At 49.0% G+C, this 14,117-nt stretch overlaps 1 protein-coding gene across 2 annotated transcripts in view; it reads right to left on the bottom strand.

The window, feature by feature from the left end:
- Positions 1-723: 723 nt before the first annotated feature.
- The window catches only part of LPAR5 (lysophosphatidic acid receptor 5), a 36,946-nt gene continuing 23,552 nt past the window's right edge, over positions 724-14,117 (bottom strand). Inside the window, exons 2-3 of one of the 2 annotated variants that reach the window (XR_011318554.1) lie at positions 12,197-13,595; positions 724-8,462 (exon numbers count right to left, since the gene is read on the bottom strand). Coding sequence is in view for 1 of the 2 variants with exons in the window: in XM_069754107.1 (XP_069610208.1) it covers positions 12,468-13,595 (1,128 nt within the window). In the remaining variant the exon portion in view is untranslated. Of the gene's footprint in view, positions 8,463-8,733; positions 13,596-14,117 lie in introns of those variants that run through there. The other variant, XM_069754107.1, reaches the window with a different exon arrangement.

Below are 14,117 nucleotides of genomic sequence, written 5' to 3'. Positions count from 1 at the left end.
GTTAAACTGTCGGGAGCAGTGTGAGCAGATGTGATGTTCACTGAACGCTTGGTGGCGATCATGCTGTGCGTGGGCAATTACCATGATGTATATATACTGCATTGGTTGTGACGTCCTTCCCTTTCATGACGTATATATACTGCATTGGTCAAGAAGTTCATCCCTTCCATGATATATATATATACCGTACTTCAAATGCCGTGAAGGGGTTTTCCAGACATCCACCCTCCGCCCCAGCACTGCTGCTCAATTTCTACCGAATCAGAACAGATGACGCCATGACCGCCCTTCACTTTCAATAGCTCTTCCTCCTGACTATGCTACCTAATATAAGAATATACCATTAGCTTTAATGACCAGGCCTCTGGGAAAATCTTAATCACCGTCCAATTTTTGGCATTTTTGCCTCTCCACTTTTCATCCGCCGTTATTTATTTTTTTTTTTTGTTTTCACTAGGGCAGCTTCATGGGGCCTTCTTTTATGTGGGAGAACGTTTATTACTTTATAGCACTGTTTGCGGGTTCATATAAATTACAGAAAATATATTAAACAATTGAATTAAACGAACATATTGACTTACAGTAAATATCTAAATATCATCATTTTCTTTATTGTATTTATATTGACTATTTTTCTAAATCACTTATCGAATTAATCAAGTTATAATAATAATAGTTATTCAATAGTTATCAAGTTATTATAATATTTATTATTGTCTTGTGAATACATAATATATGCAGGTTTTTTTACGTAAAGCATATACAATAAAAATATTTTTTTGTTTCTTTTTTTAACAAATATTCACCTTTTTACATTGTATTGGAGAGGCTTTTTTTAATTTTTTTTTTTATATCATTTTATATAGAATTATATTTCTTGTAAGAAAAAAAAACGTTTCTCACAAGAGGATATCAAAGATCACTGGAGACATTGATTTTTCATTTGTATTGTTCAGGTTTTCACAACGATAATCGGCCAATTATCTGCCAGAGTAAATACGCCGACACTGACCCCCTGAACAAGCAATATAACCATTACTAGCGCATCCGGAGGAAATATCACGATAATCTACCAAGGATCAAGGATTCACTCTATATTTGTATGGCTCGCTTGCGTATAGGTTATGGAGCGCCCGCTAGGACCGTGGGGTACTCGGGCCGGGTCCGGCGGTACTTAAAGGGGATGTGTCACAGCAGCAATGACCTGGTCCGTGGCCCTGGGCATCCAAATAAAAGGTGAAGTAAAGGAAATAAAGTTTATGGGATAAATGTTCGTGACGCCACCTGTGGTACTCGGCAAATGTGAGATGTTGCCGACGCTGCTTGGAGAGACCGCTGGGGCTGATGGTGATGCAGCAGTGTTGGTACAGCTCCCCACAGGCAGAGCTTTAGTCCCAGGGCACTTAGGTGAAATTGTGAGATGATGGATGTTGCCACCAATACAGTATGATGCCCCCACAGTCCCCCAACCAAATAGTATAATGCTCCACACAATCTCCCCCACTATAGGATGCCCCCACAGCCTACCAGACACAGTAAAATGTCCTCACAGCTCTCGCTACACAGTATGATGACCCCACAGCTCCCTTTACATAGTACAAAGCCCTCACAGGCACCTACACCGTATGATGACCCCCACAGTCCCCCAACCAAAATGTACAGTGCCCAACACAATCTCCCCCACAATAGGATGCCCCCACAGCCTACCATACAGTATAATGTCCTTACAGCTTCCCATACACAGTATGGTGCCCCCACAGCTCCCCATACACAATATGACACCCTCACAGCCAGTGACACAGAATGACACCCCCCCAACCAAATAGTAGTATGCCTTATGCAATATGATGCCTCCCCAGCCTACAACGCCCTATAAGACGTACTCTCCACAGTACAATCCCTTCACAAAGTATGATGCTTCCACAGCAACCCCAAACAGTATGATGTCCCCATACAGTATAATGCCGCCACATACAAAATGATAGCCCCCAGATTCCACCATGCAGTATGATAGACCCTCAGTGTCCAACTTGCAGTATGATGCCCCTACAAAGGCATCCCACTTGCCGGTGTCTCCTGCTTCTCTGGTATCTGCCTCTAGCCACGTGACTTGAAGGCCGTTGTACTATAGGTCTTTCGGTATGTACTTGTAATGAAACAGTGGAGCAAGGAGTGGTCAGCTCCCTCCTCCATTATTATATAAAACTTTATCTGTGTCCTGAGGACGTAATGCCGACCTCCCAGAACCGCTCCCCATTTCTTAACACCACCAAAACGAATTGTCTGGAGTCAGAGCCATGTGCAAAAATCCTGGCACTTCCATCCTCGACTGCCATCAGGGAGGAAGGTTCTGCGGCTGAATGCACTTGGGCAAATCATCAAGATCCACTGCTGGCGGCTTCTGTGCTTCACTGACCAATGACGTCTCAGATGTGCTCAATGGAGGACAAGTCTGGAAAAGCTGCAGCCACAGGAGCACGTTTAGGCCGTGCAGGCTGCTCACAGTAGCACAAGTGACATGTGGTCTGGAAATATTCTCTTGTTGAAAAATGGCTCCTGAGACAGTCACTTGTGAAGGCCTCTTCAAGGCATTGCACATATGGTCTCCAGACCAATCTCCGGCTTTCATTGCATTTAAGACAAAAAGCAAGACTCATGGCTGAAGAGGACAGACCTCCATTCCAATCTCCATTACCATTTTGCTCTGCATCGTGACAGACAGAGTGGTGGTGTGAGGTCAATGGCGGCACGTCCGTAGCCGGTCGTCCAGCCCAATATCGTGTAGACAGTGTGTGTCATATGGGAGGACATCTAATCTCACGTGCAGAGTACAGAATGAATCACTACGCGCCATTCTTCAAACATGACGATGCCATGAAGAGGCCTTCATGAGGGAATATCACATCTGTCCTACTCCTGAGATTATGGTTTGGGGTGGCAGAATGTATGGTAGTCGGACCTTCTAGTCTCCATTCCAGGTGCAACAACAGCTCAGCGTTACATTGATTTGGCTGTGGAACCAGTGGTGCGGCCATTTCTCCAAAGTGTACCAGGAACCATTTTCAAAACAATAACACCTTAGGGTTAGGGTTAACCCTAAGCCACATTTTGCTTGTGTTACTGTGAGCAGCCTGCGTGGCCTGCTCCCATGACTGCAGCGTCTCCAGACTTGTCTCCCATCGAGCACATAGGTGACGCCAATGGTCGGTGATGGCACAGGTGCTGCCAGCAGCGAATGTTGATGATTTTCATTCCCAAGTGCATTCAGCGTGGTCGAACCTTCCATTAATAACCTCACTAACAGCAGTCGAGGTCGGAAGTCCTGGGATTTCTGTACATGACTCAGACTCCACGACTTTTCCTTCTTGGTGTTGCAATTTCAAATGTTGAAGCGTGTAAATTTGTGCTTCCATATAGTGCTGAAATAATGGCAATATTCATCGACCAAATAACAACTCCAATTTGTTGATCCATTCAAGATCTGGAAATCATCCTGGCACCTGGCGGCTCTTGTTGGGCTCCGAAGCGGCTCATTGCCCCTCTCCTGAGCCCAGCTGCATCTGATAAGTTCTGTGGGGGTTGTGCTCACAGTAGGTAATTGTTCTTTGTGGGGGCTGCGTGACTGCGAAGGGTGCATCACCTAACCCTGCATTAAGGGGGTCTAGGCCAGATAGACCTCTGGAGGGGCTGGCCGGGGCAGGTAAGGTTACTTTCTTATTAAAGCTCAACCTAAGATCCTGTGGACTGCGGCTTTCCAGGCAGCTTACAGACGCTTGCACCAATGTGTAAAGATGTTCGGTTGCTGCTCTTTCATGTCGCCTCACGTTAGCTCTAACGTGCGCTCTCTTCTTCCTCGTCTGTGTGAAGCCCCCACAGCATATGTGGCTTTGGCACGAAGCCTGACCTCATTTTTTTTTTCCTTTGTTGCTTGCGATCGGGTGCTAAATGTGCACATGCACATAGGACGGGTGTGTCTAGCCTGTATTGTGAGCAGGGCCGCGCAAATCGGGTGGGGTCACAATGACTCACAGATGGTTATAGGTGGCTCCACCAAAAATATATAAATTCCCCAATTATTATTTTTTTATTATATCCAAACGTTAAACTCTGCAGGTTTCTAAAAAAAAAAAAAGTTAATTCCACCGATGTTGTCTCAGCCTTTAGGCCAAATTCACTCTGAGTTCTATTAGATTTCCTACTAATTCTGATTACGATCATGCCTTATGCTCCAATCACATCCAGAGCTGCGTTCACCAATCTGCCGGTTGGCCAGACCGCAGTTTAGCTCCACCCCCACTCATAGACATGTGACCTAACAGCTTAGCTTTCATTGGGTAATAATTTCATAGGAAACCAGCAGAGGTTTGGATGCAGCTCTGGCTGTGAATGGAGTATGAGATATGATATAACTAAACCAGTACAAAAAAAAAGTAAAAAGCATGGACGAAAAATAAAAACTATTTTTTTCTTCCAGGTTCTGACCCGTCACATCATATTTATTCACTGAAACGGTTTCATAAATGAAAACTACGAGCGAATAGCAGAAACTTTTGTAATATGCGGTATCAGAGAAGTTCTGCTTCTTTTTCCACTCGTGAGACATTTTTTTTTGTCACTCGCTTATTCTGAAAATACAGCTCAAAGCTATCCTGCTCAAACCAAGACAGACCGACAATTCACTGAGGGATCAGATCACAAGTGCAGCAATGGGACAAAGAGGCTGAGGGAGACTCAGGCAGATCATGCTGCTGCTTTCTAGTAAGTTGTTTACCACACATCAGAGCTGGAGTCACAGCTGCACTGCTCAGTGCTTCTATATAGATACAGAAATGGCCAGGAATAGTGTTATTTCTCATATACGCACATAGGAAACGTCAAAATCCAATCTCTAGTAAGATACCTAATTTAGATGCAGACAGAGAGGATAACTGCTCCATAGCAAGGCTAAAATTGCAGTTTCTTTTTGCTGCTGCCCAACACTACCACTCTCTAAATTTGAGACATCATTTGCTGTTGTCTTCATTCCATTTTCATGACTCTGACCCAATCCTACCTGAAATGGGTCTTTTTTCTTTAGGGGTCCTCAAATCATCCATATAGGCTACCTCTATGGTGAGAACACCTAACCAACTTTATTGGGACACTTCTCTAGTTTTTAGTAAATAAACAGACTTTTCCAATTACTATAGATATGTAGTTTTTTATTTATTGGTGTAAGTACTTGTGTTCTCGTGAATCCGGCATGGTTTTTCCTGCACTCCTGCACCTCTCTGCTCCAGCGATATGGCCTCCTTTCCCTTGTAGGTCAATCTAGTCTTGTTACAAAGTGAGAGTGGTCCTCAAACACACCCACAGAGAAGAGTTCAAGATTCCACCCACTTCACTAACAAGACTAGATTTATATACAGTAAAGAAGTGGCCATATCTCAGAAGAAGAGAGAAGACTTTGGAAAGGCAGCTGGAATGTTGGAAACTGCAGGCAGGCAAGAGACGTCCAGAAGACTGTGGAAAGGCAGCTGGAATGTTGGAAACTGCTGGCAGGCAAGAGATGTCCAGAACACTGTGGAAAGGTAGCTGAAATGTTGGAAACTGCAGGCAGGTAAGGCTACTTTCACACTAGCGTCGGCCCGTCGCAGTGCGTCGGCGATGTACCGACGCATCCTGTGACAACGCAGCACAACGGGGGCAGCGGATGCATTATTACAACGCATCCGCTGTCCCATTGTGAGTTGCGGGGAGGAGGGGGCAGAGTTCCAGCTGCGCATGCGCGGTCGGAAATGGCAGACACAATGCACAAAAAAAGTTACATGTAACGTTTTTTTGTTCCGACGGTCCGCCACAACACGATGCAACCGTCGCACGACGGTTGCGACTTGTGGCAATGCGTCGCTAATGTTAGTCTATGGGGAAAAAATGCATCCTGCAGCCAACTTTGCAGGATGCGTTTTTTCACCAAAACGACGCATTGCGACGTGCGTCGTATGACGCTAGTGTGAAAGTAGCCTAAGAGACGTCCAGAAGACTGTGGAAAGGTACCTGGAATGTTGGAAACTGCAGGCAGGCAAGAGACGTCCAGAACACTGTGAAAAGGCAGCTGGAATGTTGGAAACTGCAGGCAGGCAAGAGACGTCCAGGAGACAGTAAACAAGGAGCTGAGACGCTTGAATCCGCAGGCAGGAAACGTACAGGAGACCACAGACAGGCAGCTCAGCAGGTCAAAGTGAATAGGGAAACTCAGTCTTAGAAATACTGAAGTCTTAATACCAAGACAGAGGTGTGGGTCTTGGTGGGCCTTAAATATAGGCCAAGGCAGATAATCACATGGGAGCACGCCAGGCCATCTTCAAAGCCCAACACAGAGCTAAGCAGAGTTCAGCAGACCTGAGTGATGGGAACAAAGCATAGATCTGGGACAGGTGTGTAACAGTTTGTACATAACGTGTGACCTCCGAGGCCAGGTGGATGGACGTTGTCACTTTCACTACAAATTGGGACTGGAATGTGGAGGCCTGGAATGATTAGAGCTTGTACCCATAAAATCCTCTACATACCTATGAGGGCATAACATAACGGACTTGTCCAACGAAAGAGATCAATCACTTGGCGGTAGAGATGGCAGCAGGAAGGAGGACTCTCGTCTGGTGGCCACGGACTGCCTATGCGGCTGATGGAGCAGGTTCTGCAAGTTCCTTAGCTGAATTCTAATCACTATGGATCACCAGAACAAGGGTTCCAAAACGTCTCGTTCTACCTCACTGCACGACCCTTGGAGGCTGACGACACCCACCCATACGACATCCAGTCACTTCTACCAGCTCCATAGACATTGCACGTCCACTGCTCTGTTCCAGTCACCTGGCTCCAGTGATTGATGGAGGGTCCGAACAATCAGACATCTATCACCTATTCTGTGGATTGGCGATACGTGGCCTAGAAGGAACACGGCCTGTAATGATTGCCCATGGCTTTACAGGCTACAGAATCTGCAACAAAGTCACAAATGTTTACAAACATGTTGGATTCTCTGTTGCCCTTTGCTCAGACTTTGGCCACGTGTGTTTCGTAACCAAAAACATTTGTGCAACTTTTCTGCAACGTTTTAAGTTCGTTAAAGCTTTGATTTTACTGAATAAAGAATCAGCCAAGTTGTGTGCCACGTGCGCCGCAGTTTACAGCAAGGTAACGACAGGAAGGCAAACACAAGGAAACATCTGCAACCCTGTGATGTAGTTGCGCTCGGTCGCAGGTTGCAATGCGACAGCAAGAATTAGATGCGATATTACAACAATAAAGTCTCAATGTCTGGTGACAAATGTGGTCGTGTGACTCCGACCCAAGGAAAATGCACCACGACTGCAACATGTGAATACGCCTTGTGGATAACAGATAATGGCCGGCGGAGGTCGTCTGCGTCCCCAGGCGCTCACGTCACTTTTTTCTCCATGTATGCAGCATATATGTATATATTGGTGATTCTTCCTCCCCGTATATAGCATTAATGAACATGTGACGCGTGAGCGACACAAAGGATGTCCCAGCATGCTTTGCAGCTGGATCTTGAAGATTAACGTGAGGCTTTTCGTCGTCTCCTGTGGCCTTCGGGTAGACGCCCTCTGCAGACACATTTACATATTTCCCAGCTGTCCCTCCACGGACATAAATCATCTCTTCCCGCCCATGATCTCATTTTGTAGATGTTACTCGCAGGAGATCTGCGGATTGGTGACCGGATCCGTCCTGTCCGTTGTCAGGGTGCAGCTGACAGATGCCATTGGAAGTTTGCACAGACGCCGCTGGCGGCAAGTTATCTTCTTTAGGGTTTATCGGCACGTGCAGATCGGTTTTGGGTTTGCGGTACGGCATTTTTTTTTTTATTTTGTGATTCTCCAATTTTTATCCTTTTATGGTCCATTTTTCACATAAAAAAAAAAAAATGGAACTTGATATTCCGGGAACATCTACAAGCGCCTGATCCAGGAAAAACGGACAGTAGGCGTGCAACAAATCCGGATGTCTGAATAAGGTCAAAGGACATTGAAATTCAACATGGTCGATTCTTTGTTATACAGTTAATAAGATGGTCGTCCGATGCTGCCGAATTTGGCGGTCAAAAATCTCTTTGAACCCCTGTTGTACACATATGTCATGGTGCAGAGTGTATGGAGCGGGCTCAGGAGCTGAACTCGCTCCAAACAGGAGAGGATCCGACTGTGCTGTACAGCCAGCACCTGCCCCTAATGTCAGCAATCCCCGCTGTCAATCACGGACGGTGGCATTTAGATTGTTCCTCACTGTGTAATCGACCATCGGACCCCCGAGAAGTGATCCCACGAGAAGTGACCCACCCATCTTGGTCATCTTATGAAAACCGGGCACAGGTTGAGTGCCCTTGGCATTTATTTAGTGATTGATTGCAATACTAATGTATCACCGTATATAGAACAAGTAGACGTACGAGTTGCCTAAAACAAAACAACAAAAAAAAAAATAAATAAAATATATATACACACACATACACACACACATATATACATACATATACATACACACAGGGAAAAAAAATAAAAAAATTTAAAGTGACACCACTCCTCCATCCCAACGAGCATCTAATCCTCCATCATCATATTATTGCTAATCTACAGTGTGAAATTTACAAAGGACATCACCGCCATCTGCTGTCCATACTCAGGTATTACATCCTAGCCAAACAAGAAGACTAATAATCCATGAGTCCCAGTGTATACAATTATTTATACAAATACATTACAGGTAAAAATGAAACTAGAACAGCTAGAACCTTTCATGTCCTCACGGAGGCATATAATATCATAGGAGGTAGATGAGAACAAAGTAAAACAGCTCCATAATAAAACATGATGAAAAAGGGCAGGTTACAGTAGTATATGCATACGTTGCGCTCGGGGCTCCGCTGCACGGGCGCATTACAGCGCAGGGAATATATAAGTGTATTGTATATGGCAGCACATAGTAGACGTGTAGGACGTGATTACATAGGCAGATACTGGCATCGTTGCCTGCAAGTGTCCAATCTGTACATTATGTAAGAAGAACCCCAAAAGTGATACCTTGTGCCCCCCAGTGTCAGTATGTGATTGTGCTCAGTGTCAGTAAGCCCCCTAAAGTGGACTGGTGCAGCAAGTAGCATATAGCGCCATATTATTACAGGATGTGCATAGACTGTAGTGACGTTTCAACACTCCCCCTCCCACCCAAAACGCTGTCCCCTTTCATATATACCATGTAGCCCTCTGTCATCTGTAAGTCCTCACCCCTCCTACGGTGAAAGCGACATAACGTCTCACGAAGCGGAAATGGTTAAAATGAGCCACATGCTCAGCCCAATCGTTGCAACCACAATGCACTCAATGTGGACACTTAAAGGGGTTGTCTTACAACATATCTCCGAGGCACAGGCTAGGTGATAAATCATGGGAATGGAGGTCTTAAAGTCCCCTGTGTGAATGGAGCGGTAGTGAGCATGTGCAACCGCTGCTCTATTATTTCTATTGCACATGCTCACTACCGCTCCACTCGCACAGAGGACTTTAGGACTTCCATTCTCAGGATCAGTGGGGGGAGTCTCATGAGCCGGGCCCCCAGCAATCATGCATCTCCCATCTTTCCTGTGGATAGGCGCTAAACAACATAAGTTATGGGACAACCCCTTTAATATGAATAATTAGATCCATAAGCAGCAGATGACCTGCTTGCTGATGGTTTCTGGTTGGAAACAAACTGTACAGAATAAAAAAAATAAAATATGCTGAATATTTACTATATGGTCAATGGTAATTATAGGAGCACTCTGGGTAATAGTGATGCCTTGGGTTATGTCTATTGCAGCAGCTGAGGGGCTGGAGCGGAGATCTTCTTTGTTCATGCTCCTCAGCCATGCGCTGGGCATTACACGGTACGGGGGTCTTTGGAAGGTGGATCTCCACTTTAAGATTAACTACAGTATAAACTACAAAAACGGAGGGTCTTTAATACTGATAAATCTCCTGGAGCCGCTTTCACATAAGCCCCAATGCAGACACATTTTTGCACCAATATTGAGACCAAGGGACATCTGAACCAACTTCTTCATAGGTACTTCTGATGCCTCCAGTTGGAGTCATTAAAGTGTTATTCTCATGATTGCAGTTCAAGAGCGTGCGCTCCTCTGCTCCCACTGACTGCTCTGCACGCAGCGTGCGCTCCTCTGCCTCCCACCGACTGCTCTGCACACAGCGTGCGCTCCTCTGCCTCCCACCGACTGCTCTGCACACAGCGTGCGCTCCTCTGCCTCCCACCGACTGCTCTGCACACAGCGTGCGCTCCTCTGCCTCCCACCAACTGCTCTGCACACAGCGTGCGCTCCTCTGCCTCCCACCAACTGCTCTGCACACAGCGTGCGCTCCTCTGCCTCTCACCGACTGCTCTGCACACAGCGTGCGCTCCTCTGCCTCTCACCGACTGCTCTGCACACAGCGTGCGCTCCTCTGCCTCCCACCGACTGCTCTGCACGCAGCGTGCGCTCCTCTGCCTCCCACCGACTGCTCTGCACACAGCGTGCGCTCCTCTGCCTCCCACCGACTGCTCTGCACACAGCGTGCGCTCCTCTGCCTCCCACCGACTGCTCTGCACACAGCGTGCGCTCCTCTGCCTCTCACCGACTGCTCTGCACACAGCGTGCGCTCCTCTGCCTCCCACCGACTGCTCTGCACACAGCGTGCGCTCCTCTGCCTCCCACTGACTGCTCTGCACACAGCGTGCGCTCCTCTGCCTCCCACCAACTGCTCTGCACACAGCGTGCGCTCCTCTGCCTCCCACCAACTGCTCTGCACACAGCGTGCGCTCCTCTACCCTCCACTGACTGCTCTGCACACATCGTGCGCTCCTCTGCCTCCCACCAACTGCTCTGCACACAGCGTGCGCTCCTCTGCCTCCCCCCAACTGCTCTGCACACAGCGTGCGCTCCTCTACCCTCCACTGACTGCTCTGCACACAGCGTGCGCTCCTCTGCCTTCCACTGACTGCTCTGCACACAGCGTGCGCTCCTCTGCCTCCCCCCAACTGCTCTGCACACAGCGTGCGCTCCTCTACCCTCCACTGACTGCTCTGCACACAGCGTGCGCTCCTCTGCCTTCCACTGATTGCTCTGCACACAGCATGCACTCCTCTACCTTCCACTGACTGCTCTGCACACAGCGTGCGCTCCTCTGCCCTCCACTGACTGCTCTGCACACAGCGTGCGCTCCTCTGCCTTCCACTGACTGCTCTGCACACAGCGTGCTCTCCTCTGCCTCCCAATGACTGCTCTGCACACAGCGTGCGCTCCTCTGCCTTCCACTAACTGCTCTGCACACAGCGTGCACCCCTCTGCCTCCCACTGACTGCTCTGCACAGAGCGGTGCTCCTCTACCTTCCACCAACTGCTCTGCACACAGCGTGCGCTCCTCTGCCTCCCACTGACTGCTCTCAGTGCTCTGCATACACCGTGCGCTCCTCTACCCTCCACCGACTGCTCTGCACACATCGTGCGCTCCTCTACCTCCCACTGACCGCTCTGCACACAGCGTGCGCTCCTCTACCTCCCACTGACTGCTCTACACACAGCGTGCGCTCCTCTGCCTCCCACCGACTGCTCTGCACACAGCGTGCGCTCCTCTGCCTCCCACCAACTGCTCTGCACACAGCATGCGCTCCTCTGCCTCCCACTGACTGCTCTGCACACAGCATGCGCTCCTCTGCCTCCCACCAACTGCTCTGCACACAGCATGCGCTCCTCTGCCTCCCACTGACTGCTCTGCACACAGCGTGCGCTCCTCTGCCTCCCACCGACTGCTCTGCACACAGCGTGCGCTCCTCTGCCTCCCACTGACTGCTCTGCACACAGCGTGCGCTCCTCTGGCTCCCACCAACTGCTCTGCACACAGCATGCGCTCCTCTGCCTCCCACTGACTGCTCTGCACACAGCGTGCGCTCCTCTGCCTCCCACTGACTGCTCTGCACACAGCGTGCGCTCCTCTGCCTCCCACTGACTGCTCTGCACACAGCGTGCGCTCCTCTGCCTCCCACCAACTGCTCTGCACACAGCGTGCGCTCATGAGATGATTGACAGTTTAGCTCAGTGGCGTGGCCCTAATAGGGGGACAAAAATGTGCTTGTGTGAAACCGGCGTCCCTGTGATCACCTGCAGACACTTCAGGCCACTTCTTTGATCCTTTACTCATTTCGGATTGTGGCTCTCGGCCTTCGCTTCTGCAATCTCAGATTTCGAGACTATCGATGGTATCCGGGTCGGGATCCCCCTTTATTAGCTTAGCTCTCCAGAGCAGCCACTTTTTTCTTGCTCTTTCTTAACAATAGATATATTAAGTCCTCAATCTTCAGACATTTGGTAACGTCCTTCATGCTCCGGTCCGGGGGATCCCAGTATCCGAGTTTTCCTTCCGATTTCGGCCTCATATCTCAGATTCCTCAATCATCTTTCTTCTCTCCTTGCCATTGGAATGGGCGATCCGAACGTGTGGAAATTTGTGTCGCTCCTCTTTTTTCTCAGACTCTTTGTTGGACGCCTTATCGATGTCAAAGCTTTTGATCTCGGTGGTCAACGTGCTCTTAGAGGATTTTCCATTCTTACTGAAGTCCTTGCTAGCCCTGACCATTTGGCTTAGCGTGTTGCGGAAACCTTCAGTACTGAAATAGTAGACCAGAGGGTCCAGGGTGCAGTTGGTACTGGCTAGAAGAACGGTGACGGTAAGGATCTTCTTCAGGATGGGTCTGAGGTTCCAAAAGTCAGGGACAAGTTCGGCTCGGAGAAGCCCATAGGCCACAAGGGTTGCGTTATAGGGGACAAAGCAAAAAAGGAAGATGCTGAGGTTAAGGATGAGCAGTCGGATCGTTCTCTTGTGCCTATTTCTTCCCCCTTCTGATGCCCGGCATAGCTCCCAGAAGACATGGCAGGAGCCGTAGAGAACTGCCGCAAGGGGCAAAAGGAACCCGATGACTTCCGCAATGAAGAGGAAAGGCATCAGGTAGGTGCTCCAGCTGCTTAGTCCCTCAAAGCAGCGGTGTATCACCTCCTCTCCATCCCAGCAGTCTCTAGAGTCATGCACAAGAGCCGCCGGTACTGACCCGCTCACGATGATCAACCAGACGCACAAGCAAGTCAGACGGGCGACTTTGCGCCGGCGAAGATGACGGAAACGTAGAGGGTGAACGATGGCCAAGTATCGGTCCACATTGATGCAGAAGAGGAACAGGCAGCTGCCGTACATGTTGATGTGGAAGATGGATCCGGAGAGTCGGCAGAGGAACTTGCCAAACGGCCAGTGGTTATTGGCATAATAATAAATCCGTAAGGGCAGCGAGAGCGAGAAGAGGAGATCGCTGAGGGCCAGGTTACAGAGGAAGGTGCTGACAACGGTGAGGGGTCGCAGCCAGCGCAGGAACACCACCAGAGAGACGCCATTCAGTATGACCCCAAGGGGCATTAAGAGGCTGTATCCCACCAGGAGCACCATCCGGGAACGCGGAGGGGTATGTGCATCGCAGCTGTCCAAATCCGAGTGATTCATCACTGGAGACGCCTGAGGAGACAGAGACCGAATAAATGAGACATCCAACAGAGAGCGAAAAACAATGTAAATATCATGGAGCCACCAATGGTGCCCCTCTAACCATGCCTGACAGACCACCCTTATATTACCAGCCACAGTGGCCATATAATATAGTGGGGCCAATTATACCTCCTCCACTAACGGGAGGTTACATATAACCGGCCAATCAGAAGGTGACCACATGTAACATCCACATGTGGATCCTGTGTATAGAGGTGTTATCAGTCATTGTAGAGGAGGAGGAGGAGGTGGTGAGCGGGGGAGGGGGCGGAGGAAGAGGAGGTGGTGAGCTGGCGTGGAGGAGGAGGAGGAGGGGGAGGTGGTGAGCCGGGGAGAGGGCGGAGGAAGAGGATGTGGGGAGCTGGGGGTGCAGGAGGAGGAGGTGGTGGTGAGCTGGGGGTGGAGGAGGAGGAGGGGGCGGAGGAAGAGGAGGTGGTGAGTTGGGGGTGGAGGAGGAGGGGAGCTGGGGGAGGAAGTGGAGGTGGTGAGCTG

This window comes from Ranitomeya imitator, chromosome 2, assembly GCF_032444005.1.
Source record: "Ranitomeya imitator isolate aRanImi1 chromosome 2, aRanImi1.pri, whole genome shotgun sequence".
Taxonomy (NCBI): domain Eukaryota; kingdom Metazoa; phylum Chordata; class Amphibia; order Anura; family Dendrobatidae; genus Ranitomeya; species Ranitomeya imitator.
This window is presented reverse-complemented; position numbering and strand designations above follow the sequence as displayed.